This window comes from Phyllostomus hastatus, unplaced genomic scaffold, assembly GCF_019186645.2.
Source record: "Phyllostomus hastatus isolate PE091 unplaced genomic scaffold, TTU_PhHast_1.1 phas_scaffold_78, whole genome shotgun sequence".
NCBI lineage: Eukaryota > Metazoa > Chordata > Mammalia > Chiroptera > Phyllostomidae > Phyllostomus > Phyllostomus hastatus.
The window spans coordinates 28,043,808-28,065,535 of record NW_025334041.1 but is presented as its reverse complement, the minus strand read 5'-3'; the positions used below and the strand labels follow the sequence as shown (position 1 = coordinate 28,065,535).

At 41.7% G+C, this 21,728-nt stretch overlaps 1 protein-coding gene across 10 annotated transcripts in view; it reads left to right on the top strand.

Annotated features, from left to right (window-relative positions):
* DYNC1I1 (dynein cytoplasmic 1 intermediate chain 1) overlaps positions 1 to 21,728 on the top strand; it is a 285,945-nt gene that overhangs the window by 248,749 nt on the left and 15,468 nt on the right. For all 10 annotated transcript variants that reach the window (XM_045828664.1, XM_045828663.1, XM_045828666.1 and 7 more), the window contains 2 exons: positions 14,980 to 15,120; positions 19,158 to 19,283. In XM_045828664.1, coding sequence (XP_045684620.1) covers positions 14,980 to 15,120; positions 19,158 to 19,283 — 267 coding nt within the window. The remainder of the gene's footprint in view (positions 1 to 14,979; positions 15,121 to 19,157; positions 19,284 to 21,728) is intronic.

The following is a 21,728-nucleotide window of genomic DNA, read 5'->3' as shown; positions in this document are numbered from 1 at the left end:
CACATATAAGAATCAACAAATGAATGCATCAGTAAGTGGCACAACAAATTGATCTCTCTCTCCCTCTCTCTTTCTTTCTCAAAAATAAATAAAAAATAAAATATAGCCTTTACAATACATGCACACTCACACATATACATACAGCCTTGCTCTATAGGGAAAACTAAACTTCAGGAATGAAGAGAGAGTCTATTTACACATAACTGCACAGGAAAGATTGCAAGGCAGCCCCAGAGCACCTCAAAAGTCAGAAAGCAATGGCTGGGTCCCAGGGGAAGGAGACATCCCTATGTGTGTGTGGGGGTGCGGGGGGAGTTGAGAAGACACTGAGGGGTTAAGCAGGCCTTGGTCAGGATCACAGGACTGGACCATTTTCGAGGAGACAGAGCTGTATGTTCTCATTCTCCAAGGGTGGAAAGCTGAATGAACACAGCTGGAAGGCCAGAGGGAGTCAGTGTGCAGAGGGGACTGTGCCCACCGGCTGGAGCACAGGGCTTTGATTAGGAGGCCAGGGGGAAACCGCTTCTGCAACACCCGGTCCTGCCACTGCAGCGCCGGTCTGCCCCTGTGGGATGGTGGTGGTGTTCGCAGAGCCCGACTGCCTTGTCGGAGCGTGGGCCGTGGGATCTGTGGCACGGAGGTGCCTTCTCAATGTAGCTGTTTGTACTGAGCCTGTCACTAGCTCGGCAGGAGGTAAAAATTACTTGAGTCTCTCCTGGCTCTCACCCATCCAAAGCATGAGGGAGAGGGCGGGAAGGTATCAGAATGGGTGGGCATTGGCGAAAGTGAATCTTTAAGAATTGATGCCTTCACTGAAAGAGGGTAAAGGAAGAAGTTTACCTCCCAGTTTGGGGGCACCCATGCCAGTCAAGACTCCCCCACAGTGGAGTCCCTGTGCCCTCCCATCCTCTGTATTTTGCCTTTCACTCTCATAGTGCTTGGTTCAGTATAGAAATCAATCTCTCTCTCTCTCTCTCTCTCTCTCTCTCTCGTGTCTCTCCCTCCCCCATCTCCCCATCTCTCTTGTGTGCACATACAAGCACACACCAAATGATTTTAAAAAATAACTTTGAAATTTAAACTCTCAGTTAAGGATCTTTCTCCTAAACAAAAAAGCTACATTTGAATCTGGTTCTGTTGGTTCTCTGTTACACTGCAAATGTGAACTACTCACCATATGCAGGGCAATCATTTAAGCCCATTTGACTTCTTAAGGCGAGGGTGATAACATTTTGGATTTCATTTTGTTTGTCCTATAAGAGTCTTGAGTTTTGGCCAAAAACCCAGGCCCTGGATGAATACGCTTCAGACCTCACTTTTTGTCACGGGGCCAAGTGGACTCCAGAGAGAGGGTGGAGCTGTCTGTTCAGACATGATTTTTAGTTTGCCCTTTGCCTCTGGAGCCAGGGCCCTGGCCCGCATCCAGCCGCACGAAGAGAAGATTATGGTATTTTCTAGGTAATTTTAAGGAGCACAAACCCAAAGTAAAGTCAGGTGGTTTCAAGTCTGCACTGAATTTTTCATGTTAAGGATTTGTCATGATTTGGGTTTTCAGCAGAGCTGTATTTTAAATGATGAAGGGAATTGTATTCTTCTGGAGACAGGCATGTTTTGCTTGTTTGCTAATGACCTCTGGTTTTGCTTATGGGGAGTTTTGTTAACAAATGGAAATGTAGCAAAATAAAACACTCTTTCCTTCATACTTTCTTTTTTTTTCTTTTTCCTTTTTTTTTTAAACAATGGGAACCCTTGTGATAAACTGTCAAAACCAGGCTATAGATATTGGTTATTGTAGCATCATTAATACTGTGTAAAAATAAATTAGTCACTTTGGCAATCAAACACATTCTTTTCATCTCCTGTCGGTGCTTTTAAACAGGGCCTTCTCCTGGCTGTTTGATAGATCCTATTGTTAGGAGAAGAGAGCTGTAGAGATGTATTCAAAATTTCTTTGAAAAATTTCCAACCTCAGGAACCCATTCAGCAGTAATTAGCCTTTAAGGAGGCTGATAAGGAGCTTGGCAGGGGCTGGCCTGGGGAGTGGAAAGGTCAACCCGGCCCCTGAGAGGGGGTTCAACTTAAGGACCCACAGCCACTCCATCCACTTTGCCTGCTTGCCTTGCCTTTTCCTGCCCTTTCACCCCACCCCCCAGCTCATCCTCTGACGGCCTTTTCTTAGTCAAGAGTGAGCCTGCAAAGGGTGACAAAATTCAACCAAAATAAATTCTACTCTCAAGCACAGAAGACTTCTGTCTCAGGGAAAAAGAGCTGTGTTTTCAGTCAAAAGTGACTGTCTGAATTGAATAGAATTGTAATTTCTGATTCAAGTTTAGTAGGGTCCCTGGCATGGTTTGACTCATTGGTACTGAGATAGCATTGGAGTCCACATAGATTTCCACTCTCCATCCTCACTTGTCCAAATCATCTTAGCAATACTGCAGAACTACCGATAACATTTAAAGCTAAGTTGGAAATGAAACAGGCCCTGCTGGCTCCAGAGAGGGGCGAATTTCTCTATTCACTGCCGTCCCCTGTGCATGGAAGGCACAGTAAGCACCAGGGGGAGCTGCCATCATTGACCATAAAGGGATGTGCCCAGAGATGCAGAATTACAGGGTAAATGTGTCCATGTGGTCATGTGTTGGAGACTAAGAGGAAAGGCCCTTCCCATTGGAGAGCTGTATTAGTTTGCTAAAGCTGCCATAACAAAGTGCCACAGACTGGGTGGTTTAGACAACAGAAATGTATAACCTTACAGCTCTGGAGGCTGGAAGTTCAAGATCAAAGTATTGGCAGTGGTGATTTCTTCCAAGGCCTCTCTCCCTGGCTTGTTGATGGCCTTCTTCTCCCTTGTCTTCATAGAATCTTCCCTCTGCACATGTCTGTGTCCTAATCTCTACTTCTTGTAAGGATACTAGTCATGTTGGATTAGGGCCTGCTTCTGTGACCTTATTTAACCTTAGTTCCCTCTTTAAGGACCCTCTCCTCACATAGAGTCACATTCTGTGGTTCCAGGGGTTAGAACTTCAACACGTGAATGGGGCTGACATGATTCAACCCATAACAAAGCCCAGGATATTTCATTACCACAGTTGACCCTTGGCTGTGGACATAAAAATAACGAGCTTCCCATGAAGTTTTTTTATACACACCTCCCACTCCTAGTGCCTGACGGCGTCTCATCCCTCCAAAGCTGACTGCTGGGGCAGTGGACCCCTGAAGGACCCATGGATGCAGAGGGGAAATGGGAGGAACAGTTGATGCCATGTGGTTAATGTGAGAACTGACTGTGCTGCTGAATTCGTGTTCAGAGCTCACCTGCACACTGGTGCAGGACGATGTGTCGCTCTGTGGTGCTGATTTGGATTCACACTTGCTCGTTATAGCCAGTGCACCATTCTTCCATTTCCAGCCCTCCCTGTTCTTTTCCAAATAAATAAATACATAAGAATATTCCATGGAAAAGTATGTTAATTTCTCTTTCTCTTTCTGACACACACACACACACACATGCACACACTGACTGAAATTTATGTTACAGAAGATCTCAGGTACATACTGACGCTTTAAGTCCAAGGATAAGGTTTGTTTGTTTTTAATGAGATACCATTTATCAGACATTTAATTCCCAGTACCTTGTCCCTGTAATATACATGAAACCCCTGCTTAGATTTCCTGCCATCCAAGTCACTAGTAGCCTACTTTTTATTCCTGTCTTTTATATTATTTTCCTCCTCAGGAACAGTCCCTTGCTCCTGGTTCCTTGCCCGTGGTGTACAAACAGGCTGATTTTTTTTGCCATGACTGGGCAGCAGCCATGACCTTTGATAAAGATTAGATTTAAGGTAGCAGAGTGAGTGGAAAAGTCCTGAACCAAAGTGTCATGCTAGAAGAATAAGAGATAGCCCAAGGAAGAGGCTGAATCAGAAACCCACCACGAAAGGCAGAGGGTCAGCCCTGGGGAGGCTAAGAAAAAGGCCGAAGTGCAAAGAATCGGAGGTTGGTTCAATGCTCTGTTCACAGGAGTCAGGCAGAGACGGGACTGGAACTAGGGGCTGCTGGCCTAATCACCCACTTTCAGTGCATCTTGTCTGCCTCCTATTGTCCAGGCTCGATACCAAGTGTTTGAGATGTGAATTAACATAGGAGATGGTCCCCAAAGTCAAGGATGTTATATCCAAATGGCAAACGGGTATCTTGAGGAAAAAAAGAAGGTAGTTCTGGAACAAACCCCAATGATACTAGGACCCTCTCAGTGGTGGTGGTGATTGGATAAGATGACTTGCATTGTCACAGACATGTCCTAAAACTTGGATTAGCTTGCCCAACCACTTGAAGAGCCAGCTGGCATTCACACTGACCACCGCCACATTTCTCATCTACTCCTCAACCAATCCTATTAGCCCTGTGACACTTCTGCCTCCAAGGCCCTCTGATGAACCCCTGATCACTAAATGCACCGGCTTCTTCTTTTTAATCCTCACTGGAGGATGTTTATTGACTTTAGATAGAGAGGAAGGGAGACAGAGAGAAACATGGATGTGAAAGAAACACAGGTCAGTCGCTCCCCGTACAGGCCCTGACCAGGGATCAAACGGAAACACGAGCATGTGCCTTGACTGGGAATTGAACCCACAGTCTTTTCGTGTACAGGATGACGCTCCAACCAACGGAGCCACCCAGCCAGAACTTCAATGGCTTCTTTTTAGTGTTCATCTTACATCATACTCTCTAGGACTCATTCTTGCCGCTCTGCCCAGTGAGTTAGGTTCTCTTGGTTCGCCTGGGACCGCTCCACTGCTTCTTTCTCCTTCACTCTCTTGGCCCAGTTTTTCCAAATGTCTGTCACAGGTCTTTCTCTCCTTCCTCCCCACACTCTCCTCTCCCTTGGCACCTCTTGTGAATGATTCCTTGACGTGAACTTCAAGACTGCACTCTTCCAGTTCTAGACCTACCTTTCCACTGCCTTCTTACCCCGAGTGTGCGGTTACCCCCGAGACTCGCATGTGGCACGTTTAAACCACAAACCAGATCGTCCTCCTCTACTGTGCTGCTCCTTTTTGATTCTGGGTACTTACCACTCGGTTGTCTACACTAGAAAAACCGAGGACAGCCACGTGAGGGTTAGACATCTCCAAACCCATTTAGCCAGTAGCACAATGCTCCGCACGTGTGTCGATACATGTTTAATAAATTAGTGGCGATTGCATCAAAATCTCTTAACTCTATACTCAAAACATCCAAAACATGTTCTCTCCCCTGCCTGACCCAAACCAAAAGTATTTTCTTCCCTAGGACAATCTCACAGCCCCCACGCCCCTCACCTTTGCGGCTATCTGGGAGTTCCACGCTGCTTTACGCAGCCAGTCTTTGCATGTTTTGCTGTCTTCTCCTGGCCTGGCTTCCTTGCCGTTTATCAAAGTCTGTGCCTCTTTCAAGGCGGTTCGCATCACCTGTCCCAGATAATACCTTCCTTGACCACATCAGACCATGGTAACCACTAACACCCCCTCCCCCACAAAGCTCCGAATTCCTCTGGCACCTAACATCTGCACCACAGAATTTACCACCTGGCTGCATCCTTGTTCTCTTCCTTTGGCATAAACAAGACAGAAAACCAGTCTCTTTCCAAGGGATTCACAGACATGCTAAATTCCTCCTTGACTTCTCCCCAACAATGGGTCTTTGAGGAGGAATTTATATTCTTTCTTTCTTCAAATGGTGAAATCTACCCACCTCCTTGTGATACGAGGTGTTTTCCCTTTTGTCTTAGTTATCAGGAAACTCAGAGCTCTCCTGGTACTAGATTGTAATAATCAGCTTATCTCAGGATCCTGGTAATAGCTATCTATTCTATCTGCCTCTGTTTTGTGTTTATTTTTAGTTTTGCAGTGTATTTAACTTGTAAGACACCATAAATCCTTTTGGAACAAAGTGCAAAAATAGACCCCCAAGTAAACAATATTCTTCTCTTATTATTTCATAATTTTTATTTTCCTACATGAATTGTGAGTCCCTGAGAAGAGCCAATCTTGTATTTCTATTGATTGCCCAAAGTAGAAAGCATATGGTAGGTCCTCAATAAATCATTGTTGGTAGATTAATACTTGGGGACATCCTAAGAGAAATAGCCTACTTCGTTAAAGCAGGCTAGATGATTTTAAGCTGAGATGGAAACATCTCTTAAAAATAATTCTAGAAAAGGGACCCTGACTGAGTACATCTATTTCTGCTAGCATTTTATTAAATGTTTAAAGCATCAGGAGAAGAAAAACACAATAAAAATCAAAAGTTATAGTGTTAGCTAGTATAGTATCTAAACATAGTACTTAAACCAGGTGAGAAGATGAACAAAATCAATCGTTTGCTTCCAGTGACGCTCGCCGGGTGACAGAGTGTGTTTATTCCACACCCCAAGCCTTGCTGGCTGCCTTTCTGATAAACACAGCGTTCAGGTGTTGTCTGACTTCCTTTTTCTTCTTCCCTTATCCTCGGTTTTGCTCCCCCTGTCCCTTCAGTTCTAACATAAAGTAGCAAATATTAAAATTGGCTCTCAATAAAACTACCTGTGCCAGTCTTCAAATTCTTTTCTGTCTAACTTTTCTGGGGGGAGGCGGGAAGGGAGGGGAAAGGGGTTTCTTTTTTAAGCTCACCCAGAGAGAATAACTTTGAAAGAAACCACAAGAATGTAATCAAGTCACAGCCAGACTTAGCCTGTGTTCGTACTTCCTGTCCTTTGCCCCCACCCCACCCCCAAACCCCCCCAAACACTCACCCACTGACACACACCTATAGCCATTAAATATTTTTACAGGCATGTGTGAATAATCCATGTAAGTATAAACACTTTTGAGACTTAAAATTCATCCAGCTGACTGGGCTTTACCGTTGTGCAAGAAGTGAGGGCTCGGTGAACCCTTCCCTACCCTCTTTTAACCAGAGCGGAAATGTTTGCCTTTTCCTTTCAATGCTGCGCCACGGCAGTTGCCCTCCCCAAACTTCTCCTTCTAAGCGACAATGTTTAAAGAGAGAAGGAGGATGATAAATAGCAGGTCCAACTGTCTACATCATTACAAGATTCAAATATACACCCACCCCCACCTACTGATCTAACCTGCATTTTATGTCTGATGGTGGAAGATGAAATAAAACTCGTCTTTATCTCCCAGAATGATTGTTTTGGGACCAGACCTACATGGGCCCATCCTGGTCCACCTCACGTCACCTCTTGACCTTGCAGACTGTCCACGGTCTGTAATTCATACTCGGCTATTTTCCCACTGCCGTTCCCAGTGTCCCCATTCACCTCACCTCCCACTTGTATTGGCTTTTCGAAAAGAAATTAACTTCAATTTGGTTTAAGCAGAATAGCACAAGGTAAGCAAGTCTGCTGTGAAGCAGGAAGCATGGCAAATATATTCCACATTTCAACAGAATATTTGAATTGCCACTATGTGAGATTTTCCATGCCCGTTCTCTCCACCATTAAAGTGAACGCCGGTGTCAGGTATTCTGATTTTAGATGGAATATAAGAGACACATTGCACCTAACGTCAGGAGACACAGGAGTGCAGACCTACAAAAAACTCGCCTTGACCCTCTGAGGAGGTGCTCTTTGTATGTATAGCCAATCGTTGATGCAAGAAGTAGAACTTAAAATTTAATTATTTTGATCATTTTACCATTAGATTTTCAACCTGTTGAATGGGACAAATCTGGGTGTTTGGGCACATGACTTCTGGGAAAGAAGTGGTATTTGAGTAAATGTAGGGAGCCCAGTGTGTCCGATTAGCTCGGGAACCAGCAGTGTAGAAATATGTGAGTCAAGTGTAACCCAGGGATCTGGGTCCATCATTTGATATTTTAAGAGAATTACATGTATGAATATATTTATGAATTCAGTTATGTTGACGCAACAGTTGGTCTTCCAGATGCTAGAGTCCAGATTGACGGTTTAAGGAGCAGCCTGGACACCTTCTGCCACTCAGCCTACCCACTAATAAAACACAGTTGGATGATTTGACATTAACTACATAACAAATAAATAAGCAGAAGTGCTTGAGCCTGCAAATACCACTCGATGTGTGCATCCTTCTAAATGTTCAAGTCATCAAGGCAAGAACACACCCCCACTTCTCGCTGCTTCTCAGTAGAGCCTGTTGTCACACCTCGACACCTCCTGAGCCTGAACCCCAATGTCCAGTTTCTAATCAGCCTGACCTCAGAGAGGGAGAGTATCAATCCAGTAAACAGCCGTTCCTGTATACTAATGACCACCCGTGCAAGGACCCTCTCTGCCTGCCTCGACCGAGGAAGCCAGGAGGCAGAGCACACCAAGGGGCCCCAGCGGCTCAGATGAATGCAAACGGCCATTCAGAGAGCACCCCTGCTTGCTCAGTGTTTGCACAGCGATGCTGTACACAGTCGTGCTGCTGAAATGCCCATTTTAAAGAAGAACTTTCAGGTGGAGCTGATATTCATAAAAATCATGCCACTGTCGGGAAATACTCCTTTTATGAATTAGGCAAAGCTTGTAGTTTTTTTTCCATGGCTTTAAACACTCAAATACTAGTCAAAACCTGTGAATACGTATACATTCTTTTATATGGATAATTATCTTCTTTATTGGTGGCGCCTCCTGGATTAGGAGGATTCTTCCACGCAAATAAGCAGTAGAGGAAGGTCGTGCAACAAAGAACACCTTTCATGTGGCTTTAGTTCTTACTTAGCAAGACTTCTACATTTCTAGAAAGGCAAGTGCTAAATTCCTGGATTGCTATAACCCTCTTTCTAATTATTTTTTTATTTTTTATTTTTATTCCTTTTTCAATTTTTATTTATTGATTTTTTAGAGAGAGAGAAGAAGGAAGGGAGGGGGGCAGAGAGACAGAGACAGAGACAGAGACAGAGACAAAGACATCAATTTGTGTATATTTTTTGGTCAATCCTTGTGTGGGATCTGACTGATGATAGAACCCGTAACCCTGGTGTATCAGGACAATGCTCTAACCAACTGAGCTACCTGGCCAGGGCTCTAATTATTTTAAATTAACTAATTCAAAGTAAAGTCTTGATGTATTCTTGGTTAATGCATGCAAACAGCAAGCAGACCCACCATACATATTCTGTTCAGAACAGCTTACCCAAAGGGTTTATGTCTAATTATGAATTTGTGACCATGATAGAAACAGGTAAAGATAGCATCATTTAGGTGTCATGAGTATTGTTTTAATATTAGGCACAGAAATTAAGATAAATACAAGATGCTTTGTGCTTTAGAAGGATCCCCCATTAAGTTCAAATAATGTCTCCCAGTGATAGTACCAAATTTGCAACACTGCTTTTGGGCCAAGAGAGTTGGTATTTTGGTTTGGTTTGGTTTGGTTTGTGAGTTTTGGTTTGTTTGTTTGTTTAAGCACTTTCTTTTTATGGTAGAGGTATCCATTTTTGTGTGAACCTGAAATTTTGGGGTCCTTTGGTGGTTTTTTAAAAGTGATATTGTGGTCTCATATTTTAATGTTTCCTGGAAGAACTGGCTGGCTATTTATTTTAATTACTTCACAGGAACCCACATGATAATTTTTGAAGAACATTTTCTTATTACTCATTGTTTAGTATTTTGGTCATCATTTTTTTTTCCCAACAGGATATAGCCTTCAAGATAAGATTCTACAGGTTTTCTTTTTAGTTCAGAATAAAAATACAAAAATTCTACTATTTGTTGTTGGCCCTCACCCCACCTACCTACATATTACCCCCCGCCTCACTTCCCGTCCACTCCAAAAGAAATTTTCAAGGATAGTAAACATATCTACCAAGTCTGCTCTGAAAGCTAATCATTAGAGCCAAATGCAGCCTCAAGAACCACAGTGTTTAGAGATGTTAGGCATTTTAACACAAATTTCCCTATTCTCCAGTCTTCAAAATACTGAAGCCTATTGGGATGCCGAGAGGTGTCTGATAAGAGGAAAACAAAAAATATAGAGGGAAATAAAACAAACATAGTACTTTCCCAATGTGACTTTGGTACATATCTAACATCAGAAATAGAAACTCAAGTCTCAGGAAATCCTTTTATAGTTCATGGAAAAATATGCAGCTCTCTTCATTGTTAGAAGTATACTTATAAAATCAAAGCTCAAATCTAGAGATCAAGTCTTTATTGTAAAAGGTTGATGGGTGTGTGAACGGAATTTACTACCTGCCTCTCTTATGTAAATTTAATATTATTATGCTTTCTCAGTTGGTCAAATAGGAGATCTATTACTTTCATAATTTCAAAAATGTTACTAAAAACCACTCTGGTACATTTTATATGTATGTTTGATGAAATACAAAGTAAAAAAAATCACTGTGATATAAATTCTATAGAACATCAAGGAAGATGGCTTTAATTATAATACATGGCTTTGAATCACTCTGTAAAAAAAAATCTTTCAGCCCTGGCTGGTGTAGCTCAGTGAACTGGGCATGGGCCTGCAAACCAAAGGGTCACCAGTTTGATTCCCAGTCAGGGCACATGCCTGGGTTGCAGGCCAGGTCCCCAGTAGAGGGGTGTAAGGGGCAACCACACATTGATGTTTCTCTCCTTCTCTTTCTCCCTCCCTTCCCCTCTCTCTAAAAATAAATAAAATCTTTAAAATATATGTATATAAAACTTTCCCATACTTGATGCCATTCAGTCCTCACCGCACAACAGAGCCATAGCCTCCCAAAGCCAACGGGAACCCTTGAGGCGCAGCTCTCCGCCTCACAGGTGAAACAACTGTGAGCCAAGGATAAATTGGATTTCCCAAGGTCTGTAGTCTTTCCACTTTCTCCACTTGTCTGTTCTGGTCCATCCTCCCTATGTGATTCCATCTTTCAGATCATTTGATTTTAGTCCCTCACCCAAAGTTGCAGAGACATGTAGGGAACTGGGACCCGCATCTTTGCCTTCCAGCATCATTTCATTCTACCCCAATGCCTGGCCTGCTCATCCCTGCTGGTCCAAGGGCTGAAATTCCCATCCACTTTCCTAGTTTTCGGGAGAAAAAAGATGTTGCTGTCACAAGGTGGTAAAGATGCCTGGAATTCTGTGGGATTATTAATAACTGACTCAGGAAATAAAATAAACATTCTGATTGTGATCTTTTCCCACTCTTTCTACAAGTGGGTGTTTAGTGAACATGGTTGTACTGAATGGGACAGCAAAGATCTGTTGTGTTTTCTGTGAGGACTGACGGCCACGGCCATGTTTCCCAGAGGACCACAGGGTTCCAGCACACAGGACGTGTGGAACAGCTAGGAAAACCAGAGAGTTGAATCTAGCTCCACCACTGACAGCCTTCATGGCCTTGAGAAAGTTACTAACTTTTCTGAGCTATAATTTTCTTTTCTATAAATACCGTCTACCTCACAGAGATTTTATGTGGATTAAATCAGACAGTGCGTGTATAGCGTCAGGCACACAGCGCACACCCACCGATTCGCCCTTCCCTGCCCCGCGGGTCTGCCTGGGGAGCGACTGGTCGCCGCTTCTCCGCTTCTCTGTTCTGTCCGAGAGCCGGGGGTTCCGTTCAGATGACCTGCATCTGGGTTGTTCAGCACCTTCCGCACGGCCCTGGAAACTGGGCTAAAACACGAGGTGTCACGGCTGCATCTCTTTGGCGTGTGTCGCAGGTGGAGTAGGTTGTGAAACAATGCCATTTACCTGTTCTTTTTGCCTTTAACAGTTCCCTGACACTAAACATGGCCTTAGAAAAAGAAACACAGGGGTTTTTTCTCCCATGAAATTTGATTGTTTTGAAAAACTCTTTCTACGGTGGTAACATGCTGCAGAACAATATTTAGCTAAAGGGGCCTGAGCATTTTGAAGAGTAAATATTTAAAATCACCAAGCTTCAGTGGCTTTAATATATACGAATGATATTCCAGGATCCTCCTCCAAACCATTGGTCAAATTTGCCCCTGCATTCTCCACGTTTTCGAAACTTGGGGTTTTCTAAAACCGGTGACAAGGCAAGTGCCATTTGTAACAACTCTGCGGCTCCAGACACGTATGTTTCCAAATTCAAATAACAGCATCTTTAGAACCTGATGCTTTTGACATATTTTATGAAAATGTTAATATTTCATGATATACGTGTTTGCTCTTAAATGTTTTTAATTGGGCTTTCAGATGACTCTTTGGGTTTCAAATGAAAGAGAACGAAAAATTCCTTTACTGAAAGAAGTATTTAATTAATATTCAAAATGGCACCGCTTACTGTTGTAAGAGCGGCGTTGGCCTATGCACATGCCAAGCCACCTTCGGAAAGAAGTGGTGGGTAGGTGCCCATTCACTTGGTACTCTGCTAACAGATTCAGTTCTGACCAAGACCTCCCCAGCCTGTGACTTTATCGAGGTTAAAACAAAGCCTTTGAAAAGATAAGCCCTTCTCTCTTTCCCCAGACACTCGCGTACTCCAGCCTAGAGTTACTCGCACGCGTGACTCTCATCATGGAAGGTTCAGCCTTGGGAGTGAGGGGTGTTAAGGACATTGGAAAAAACCTAGAGCAGAAAAATGGCATTTCTATGCCATCCTATTAAATGTGAGAAAATTGGTCTTGGTAACATGAATAATAGCAGTTATTTCCATATGTTTAAAAGTGAAGTCTCCAGGGTTTACTACGAGTTCAACTAAGTTTCTCAGAGAAGAAGCTAGTAGAAGAAAAGAGGAAACAGTACTAGAGATTAACAGTATAAATTATTGAGATAATTAACATATCAAATAGTATCAGCTCCTTAGAAAATGTCTCTTTAAAAGCTGCATGGCCTTCTCACTGCTCAGAACAAGGACTGTAGGTGTGTGTGTTTGTTGTGTGTGTGTGTCTGTGTCTAGACCTCTATGTAATCAGTTATACTGCCAGCTGGTTATTGAAAAAAGATACTGAGAATCAACTTTTTTAGACATGTGTAAGCCTTTTCTACCCTTTAAGAAAAACATGCTACTCATGTGCTTTAACAAATAGTTACTGGCTTGCTATAAAATCAAGAATTGGGGCAAGAATAAGCTTCTACTGAGAGTTAGAATTTAATGTTCACAAGTGGTCAGTGGAGAACCAGCTACTCTACATTGCCTTCCCCCCGCCCCCCATATTGATAAGGAAAAAATGGTATGGTTGTGCTATTTTGTGCCCTTAGATATTTAGATTTTCTGGAGAAAGCAGTTTGAATCACCTCGTTCAAACAGTGAGAGGAAGAAAGAAACTACAGAAAGAGCAAATAGGCAAATAATTTTAGCTCCAAATCACTATGCAGACACGGCATATAATAAAAATGTTGGCATAAAGAGTTACAGAATATTAAAATACAAAACTATAAGGTTAATGTCCTTTTTAATTCTTTTTGAGCTCTCAATGTCATATATACTTTTTTCAAATTACTCCCCCATTTAGATACTTTTTTAATTAAAATAAGACACACCTCACATGTATACTACCAACACATGCACACATGCAATGAACCGTCTGAAACTTCTGTGTTGCTTCAGTAGTATTACAGCTGTGTTCACTGGTGAGCAGTGCCCAAGTGATTCAATTCACAGAAAGAGAAATCACTTACCATTAGTACCTTGACAAACTTGCGCATTACGTTTCGGTTGTGGAAGTTTTATCTTCTTCCCACTGATGTTGCTCACTTTCATTTCTGTCCCTGCATTGTGTGGCTTTTACACTCACTCTGCACACTTGGAGAGTTGGATGTAATATCCGGAGCTGACTTCCTACATACGCATTCTTTGAACATTCAGTGCAGACTGTTCACATGGTATGTTATCTTTTTATGGTCTTGTGACTCCGGCCTGCACGGGCACCCAGTTGAACCCCCGAGTACAAGACAGCTGACTGGATGAAGATGACTTGGGGGAAAAAAACTTCCATTGTTTAGATTTCTGTCAGAGGATATAAGAATACTTAATTTCTTTTTATCTCTAGGGCTTTCATTATCATTTAAATTTCATTTTACATTAATTGATCAGGGATTAGTAAAGCCATTATGCAGAAATTAGAATAAGACAAGCCAGATGGAATGAATAATTCATGAAATCCAATTACGTTTTATTTCTGGTGTACTTTCAAACTTGCCTCTGACTTCTGTGCTATTTTGATGTGACAATATTCACTGGAAATCAAGAGTGCCATTTTAATTTATTGTATCCCTCCGGCTGGAAGCATTTGTATGCAGTGAGGGTGTGCTAATGTATTTCCCCCAAGAAAACACCCATTTCAGGGCTCTTAGAAATACTGGATGATCTAATAGACTATGTGATTCATCTTAGAAGGTTTAGGGTAGAAAATTGAGCCACACCAGTCCACCTGATTTGGGTGCACTGACCCTAGGTAGACAGACTAGAGTCTTAGAACCCTGAGATTTTTCACTTCTCTGAACAGCTGCAAATCCCTTTAAAATACATTCCCATCCTCCGCCTCAAAGGAGCCATTTGGTTTAGTGTTGGACTGGAAGCAGAATTGCAGCTACAGATAATGACCACGAGGTGGCAGGCGTTGCCTTCGGTGCAAAGGGTTCGGGGGCCACCGGGACTGCAGGGGTTTGCAGAGCATCCGCGCGGGTCGGATCCGGGCAGAAGGACCACGGCTGTGTTTTGGGCTCCGAGAGACTCGAAAAACGTAGGGAGGCTGGAATTTCGAGCTAATGGGCAGTCCCGTCCACCTGCCTGGAATGCCTCTGACGACGATGTCTGAAACCGCCTCCCCAACCCCCCACCACCTTCGGTCCCAGCCCCCGGCCCCTTAAGAGCAACCCCCCTCCACCCTGGTATTTATTTATGCCACTGGACAGTTCTAGTCACATTAAAGCCGCTGTTCACCTTCTCGAGGACTTTCATCTCGGGAAGTTTTATGACACTTTGTGAATGTGCAAAGTTTTTAATTAGGCTCCCTAGACAGCCCGAGGCAGCAGCAGCGCCACAAAGTCTTCACGGTCTCTCTGCCTTACAGCACAACAAGCCGCTCTACTCCTTTGAAGACAATGCCGACTATGTGTACGATGTCATGTGGTCCCCAGTGCATCCCGCGCTCTTTGCCTGCGTGGACGGGATGGGGCGCTTGGACCTCTGGAACCTCAACAATGACACTGAGGTGAGCGGCGGCGCAGGCGCGGGGCCGGGAGGGCTGGGAGGGGGGCGCAGGCGGCCTCTCTCCTTCTTCCCCTCTCTCTGCAAAAAAACGGCCTTTTTTTGACAGACCCTCCAATTGCAGCTGGGCTGCCGACCCCGGTTCTTGACTGCTCCGAAGAGAATTGGCAAATGCATTGGCAAAAAAAAAGAAGATCATTTAATCCCACTTCATCCCTAAACCGTGGCAGGTCCTGGACAATTGACGACCCTTTTTTTGCAAAGAGCAAAACGATACTTGTTCAATGCTTTTCCCCTAAGGGAAAGGACACACAGGCATATTTCAGAGCGGGGCTGAAATAACTCTATTGGCAAACATTTGGGAAAAAGAAGCTTTTGTGGACCCTGACTTTAGACTGGGCTTTTTCTAAAAGGGTGATTTGTCAGTGTTCGCGATTTGTACCATTCCCATTTTCAATTCATAAAAGATGATTTTGTTGACTGATTATGTTTAGATCCAGATCCAGCCTTCATGTAATTTTTACAAGGTCAATAATTCTTGACTTAAGATGTTACCTTGCAGGCAGATTTTTCTACAGTAGTTTCCAAATCTGGACATGTATGTTAAACTATTTATTAAAAATCAGGATTTTAACGTGTCCCTATTTACAAGTGAAAAATAGCCATTTTATTTAAAAAAGCAATTGACGATAAAGAAATTATTCTTTTTTAAAATTAGGCTCTCTGTATATGTTTTTAAAATTATGTATGCGCATCATTCCTTTTTTCCACTCCAAATTATTGAGGTGCTAATTTGTGTGGTTTTTTTGTCGGTTTTTAAAAAATATGAATATTAAATGCCTTTCAGTTTAACAAAATAAAATGTTCTCTTCATCATTTCCTGGTCTCTGATTTAGGGCAACTCTCCATAAATAAGAATGGACAGGTAAGAGGAACAAGCATTGCAAACTATATGTCAAGTGGAGAACAAGAGAAAGCTCTTTTGAAGTGTTTTGAGCAGGAAACAGCTCAGCCTTTTTAATTAGGAAGCTTACAGCTGGAGGATATGAGGAGGAGCAGGCTCCCCTAGTATTTTTTTGTGGGGGGGGCAGGAAAATATCTTTCAGGTGTTAGTATTGAGTCATTGTATCTTGCAAGATCATGTACACCTCTAGCTCATGCCAAATAGTTACCTTTTTAAAATATTTTAAGTCTACTTTTCCGTTTCACTAGAAGAACTATGTATATGACAAGGGTAAGGGTTATGTAATGAAGCATTTTGAAAATAATTTAAAGACATGAATATACGCAATGCCCATTTATTTGGACGTTGAAATGTTTATAACATTATTGCTTTTCATAGAAAGATGTTATTACTCCACATTGTAAGTTTCCCAAAGTCTTTCATCGCTGTTGATTAAAATCATATTGCCTATATCTTCTGGAATAAACTCATTCACTCAAAGCAACCAAAAAACACACATTTTCCAGATTGACTGAAGAGATTCCCTGTATCAGAAATCAGACCTAGTAGAAGTGATGTTTTGGTAATACCCAACCACAGTGCAATGGGAGTGAGTGTTCTCCAAACTCCTTGATAATTCCTGTATAACTTTTTTTTTTGGCGGGGGTCAGGTGGCGTGGGGGTCAGCTTTTTAGGTAAAATGAAATTAATGTCTCAATACTGCCAAATGTCACTTTCCCCTTCTTTTTCTCTAGGTGCCAAAAGACAGCCACATAAAAGTTTTTTAGCGAAACATTTCAACAAATCATTGCTGGACATGCAAACCATTTAGTGTTGCGATACACTTCCTTCTGCTTTCCCAACAGCAACTGATAGACTGAGTCCGCTCCAAGTGCAGTAATGAGCTGAGCGCTTTCGAACACCCTCAACTTATTTTTGCTTTCTATCAAGTTGAACAAGATGTTTCAAATATTTGTGAGATTACGAATTAGATTTGTTTTCAAAAGAACCTGAAACCCCAGTGTTTTGTCGTTATTCAAATTCCTGTGCTTTTATACCAAGTTGTCCTGACTGCTCCTCCGAGAGAGTAGTTTATGCTTGGGGACCTGGGTACAGGGTAGTAACTTACACTGCACGGATCCTGTCTTTGCAGGTGACATGATTGAGCCTTAAAACCTTGTGAAAATATTTGTGAAACTGAAGGAAAAGGGTAAGAGAGACAGACAATAGAGAGATTATTTTCTTTATGGATTCATGAACATTTGAACGGTCATTACTTGGTAGAGCTAATATATTTTGTCATTTCCTTCATGCATTCGATTATTAGCGCGTATAGTCATTTTCTTTACCATTTATAATATCTGTGGAAAGAAGAAGTTATTTTTAATGGTTAGAATATTAATTGATTCACTTTGCTACATTGCTTAATTCCAAATAAATAAAATTCTTTAAGATGTATTAGGCATAATTTAAAGTGTATCAAAAAATCAGTTTCTTCAGTGATTTTTTTTCATACTCATTAGGATTAAACATTTTTATTCAGTTTTTGAAATTATTCATAGATAAAATCTGAGAATGAGTAAAGGCATAGTCCTGTTTGAATTCCCTAAGTTATGGAGTTCAAAATTAATTCTGAAAAACCTTATAGCTGAATCTCAGATTTGTCTTCTGAGTGGCGCACTAATAATAAAATGTTTTGACAGAATTACGACCCATCTAAATTCACATTGTTTTGTCCTTTGAAAGGGGTGGTTAAAAATTCAGGCTCCAGCCTGCACAGCAGGTACCTTTATTGTAGAAATTGTGTATTAAAAAAAAATGAACTGGGGACTTGTGATTTACATTTTTGCTCACAATTGACATACGGTGATTTAAGCAGGTAAAAGAATTCTATTGATTTCAAGATAAAGTTTAAACATAGATTCTTACATCTGATGGAGTTTTTATTACTATTTTGAAGATAGGTATTGGGTCAATAATCTCGTATCAACAGATGGTTCAATTCCGGGACGCACAGAATCCTGGGAATGCGCGGGCACAGCTCCACCCTACCCGACATGCTGTTTAGACACAGGTTTTAAACAGTGGTCCGACGGTCTTGGTGGCCCTCTTTTCACTACATTTTTTTGTCTTAACATTTACCTCTTTTATTTTTTTTAACGGCCCATTATCATTTCTTGTTCAACATTCTTGTAGAAGGCTTGGAAATCTGACCTTCATAGGAATAAACTTCCAACCTTAAAGACAAGGGTTCACACAACCGATGATGGAGAAGGGGCAGGCCCACTAACATTTGTATTTTTCAAATACTAAGGTTCTTCTAACACATACTTCAGGTGACATCAGCACCGCTGGTTCACTTCAATCGTAATTATTATTTTAATTATCAACGTCAGATTTCACGTGTTTATTAGCAGGGATATAAGGCCTTTTCTACAAGCAGGTGCTGCCTCCATCTATCTGGATATCATCCCCAGGGCTTTTCCGGTGGAGGTTGGGAGCACCTCCTACTTCCTGGGGCTGCCCAGAGGGGGACAAACAGAAAGGAAAAAAGAGAGAGGAGAGAATTTGAGGTTTTGAAGTTTTTCACCTGTGTACTTTTTCTTCTTCTGATCATCCCCTCCCTGATGAGGTTTTGAGGGATCAATACATACTTTTTCCCCTGAAGACTTACAGTACTGTGACTTCTATTCCACCATGCACTCCCCCTTCCTGCCTTTTACAGTATCCTTAATCTTGGTAAATCCTGAACTCTCTCTCTCCAGCAATCAGTAAACCATGACCTGATCGTGAAGCATCCCATTGAGCTGCTGTGTTTGTGTGTACATCGGATGCACTCCCTACCTAATCTGAAGAAATATTTATGTCACTCACTACCCGCTGATTGTGGGGGAAAAACTATCCTCTTTCGATGTTTCATTCAAGTGTCTCCTCTGTACCCCTTAGTACAGTGGAGCATATGATTTAAGAACAATGAATCCTTTTGCTTCTGCACAGGGATGGATATTACTTCATGCACAAGAAGGCAGTGGTGACTCATCCAGTTAAATGTATATTTAAATTCGTATTCAGAGATTCTTTTGTAACCTTTTCGGCAGGTTCCAACAGCAAGCGTGGCCATCGAGGGGGCCTCTGCCCTGAATCGTGTTCGCTGGGCTCAAGCTGGCAAAGAAGTGGCTGTTGGGGACTCAGAAGGCCGTATTTGGATCTACGATGTTGGAGAGGTACATGTTATTTTGTGAGGCTTTTTGTTTGACTTGTATATCAAATTTAAAGACCTAATGAAATTATTGACAAGGCTTTTGGGGCCACAAGATCACTCTTGAATGTGTTTGCAAATGTTCATGGACTTCAGTAGGAGTTTGGTGAGACCTCATTAGGACATAATTTGGTCTCCTGTCTTCACACACCAGACACTGTAGGTAGTGGTCCAGGCTCAATTCAGAGCATGTGAATTACCAGCTCTCCTGGGATGAATCATGGCACTTCCCACCCATTTCATGAGAATGCAAGTCTGCCAAATTCATCATACTAACATCGCATCTGGAATTTGGTGTTTACTTTAAAAAGTCAAGTTTTAGTTGATGTGCCCCATTAAAATGTAAACGTTTATTCTTTAATTATAAAATGTGGCCAGTTAAAAAGGCTGAGGTGAATCAGAATTTTGTACCATTGTTATAATATTCAAAGTAATGTATGAATTATAGACCTCTTTGGTACATCTTTTACGTGATACAGGTTGAGGCAAAAATAGGTTTATAGTTGTGAGTACTCGAAGTACAGTTTATTGTTGTTGTATTATTTATTAATTGTATTATTTTCCAAAGCCTACTTTTGCCCCACCAAGTATGTATAGTATTCTTTGTCCTGGCTGGTGTGGCTCAGTGGATTGAGTGCTGGCCTGCGAACCAAAGAGTTGCTGGTTCAATTCCCAGTCAGGGCACACGCCTGGGTTGCGAGTCAGGCCCCCAGTAGGGGGCCCCCAAGGGACAACCACACATGGATGTTCCTTTCCCACTCTTTCCCCCTCCCTTCCCATCTGTCTAAAAATAAATAAAATCTTTAATAAAATAAAGTATTCCTAAACATCATGGCACATGTCAATGGAAAAAAACTACATCTTTTATTTCAGTAAAACCTCCTTGAATTGTTATACTGTATTTAATGACACATTATCAATCACTCATACTGAAGCATATCTGTTTATTTTTACTCTGTGAGAAAGTGTTGACAAAAACCTTCATTTCTGATGAGGTTAAAGGATTTTTTCCTTAAAGACAGAAAACATTGAACTTCCAAGCAAAACAAAATGAGAGTGTTGTGTAATGCTTTTTTGGCATAATATGCATGTACCATTTGCATCTCGGGAGGGGGATACACCACACTTGTAGGCATGAGTGTCTTCAACCCAGGAAGTGCTCCGTGAGTGCCTGGTAGATGGACCTAGCTGCTCACATCGAGAAGGGTTCTGTACGGCTTCATCAATCAGCTCTGGAAATTTGGCAATCCTAGATGGTTTGTTCTACAGTGGAACTCCTAAAGACATATTATATACTGCTGTGTGGTTGAGGTGATTGTGTTGAAACAAGGTAAATGATGTTGTTTTTGGAATTTTTAAAAATTCAAGCAGAGACAGAAATGGAATGACTTTAGAAATAGAAGTTTTCTCTTTGGGGATGTACAACTCTAAGTGAAAGAACTGGGGGAATCTCTTGGCTTTCCTGTATGTTTTCTGTTTCCCTAGACAACCCTTCAGCTACTCCCGATGCCCCAGGCCGAGTCATTCCAACGGCAGCAGAGACTCGGTTAATATTTACCCCCAGTGTTGAAGACACAGCCGGTCTGGTGACCGCTGACGCAGGGTGGCGGCACTGGGAAACAGAATACCCTCCCAATCAAAAATATTGCCAATAGTTTCACGGCAGTATTTTCTTCAATGGGTATTCTTTATATGCAGTGTCTCTTTATTGGTCTTCATCAAAATAAGACTTCATCAAAATAAGCAACAACAAAAACAAGTACCCTTATCGGTTCATTTACTAAAAGATTTGAAAAGTAGTGAAGAAGGAAAATATAAACAATCAAGTTTCTTTTTTATCCATCTTTCTTTCTTTTCTTTGTTTATAACAAGTGTAATGGTGGGAGAGAAATAGAGGGGGAGACATGTCAGGGAAGAAGTGGCAGAAAGTAGATGAAATTTAAAAATCTTTTCCATTCACCTCCCTTTTTTATACATAATATCCCCTAACTCTTGTAAGATTATATGCAGCATTATTTTATCCAGAGGGCTATAAAGCACAATTGTTTAACAACCTAATTTATTCAAAGGCAGGTCTTTTGAAAAGTCTGTGTATTGACCACAAATATTGTATATAAAATGTATATTTAATAAATACACATATATTTGTGGTTTTATATATTTACATATATACATACTTACACACACTATTTCTGTGCAATAAGAAAATACAAAATATACATACAGAATTTTCTGTGATAAAGTGGTTTATACTTGGACAGAATTACATGACTCATTACTACTCATTTGGGGAGTATGACTGATTTTGCAAAAGTTGTTTGGCTGACGTGTGGCAGCTAAAACTTCTTGCTAGGTTGCTATCATCATTTCTAAATTGTAAAGTGTTGCTATACTCATATTTCTATTATTG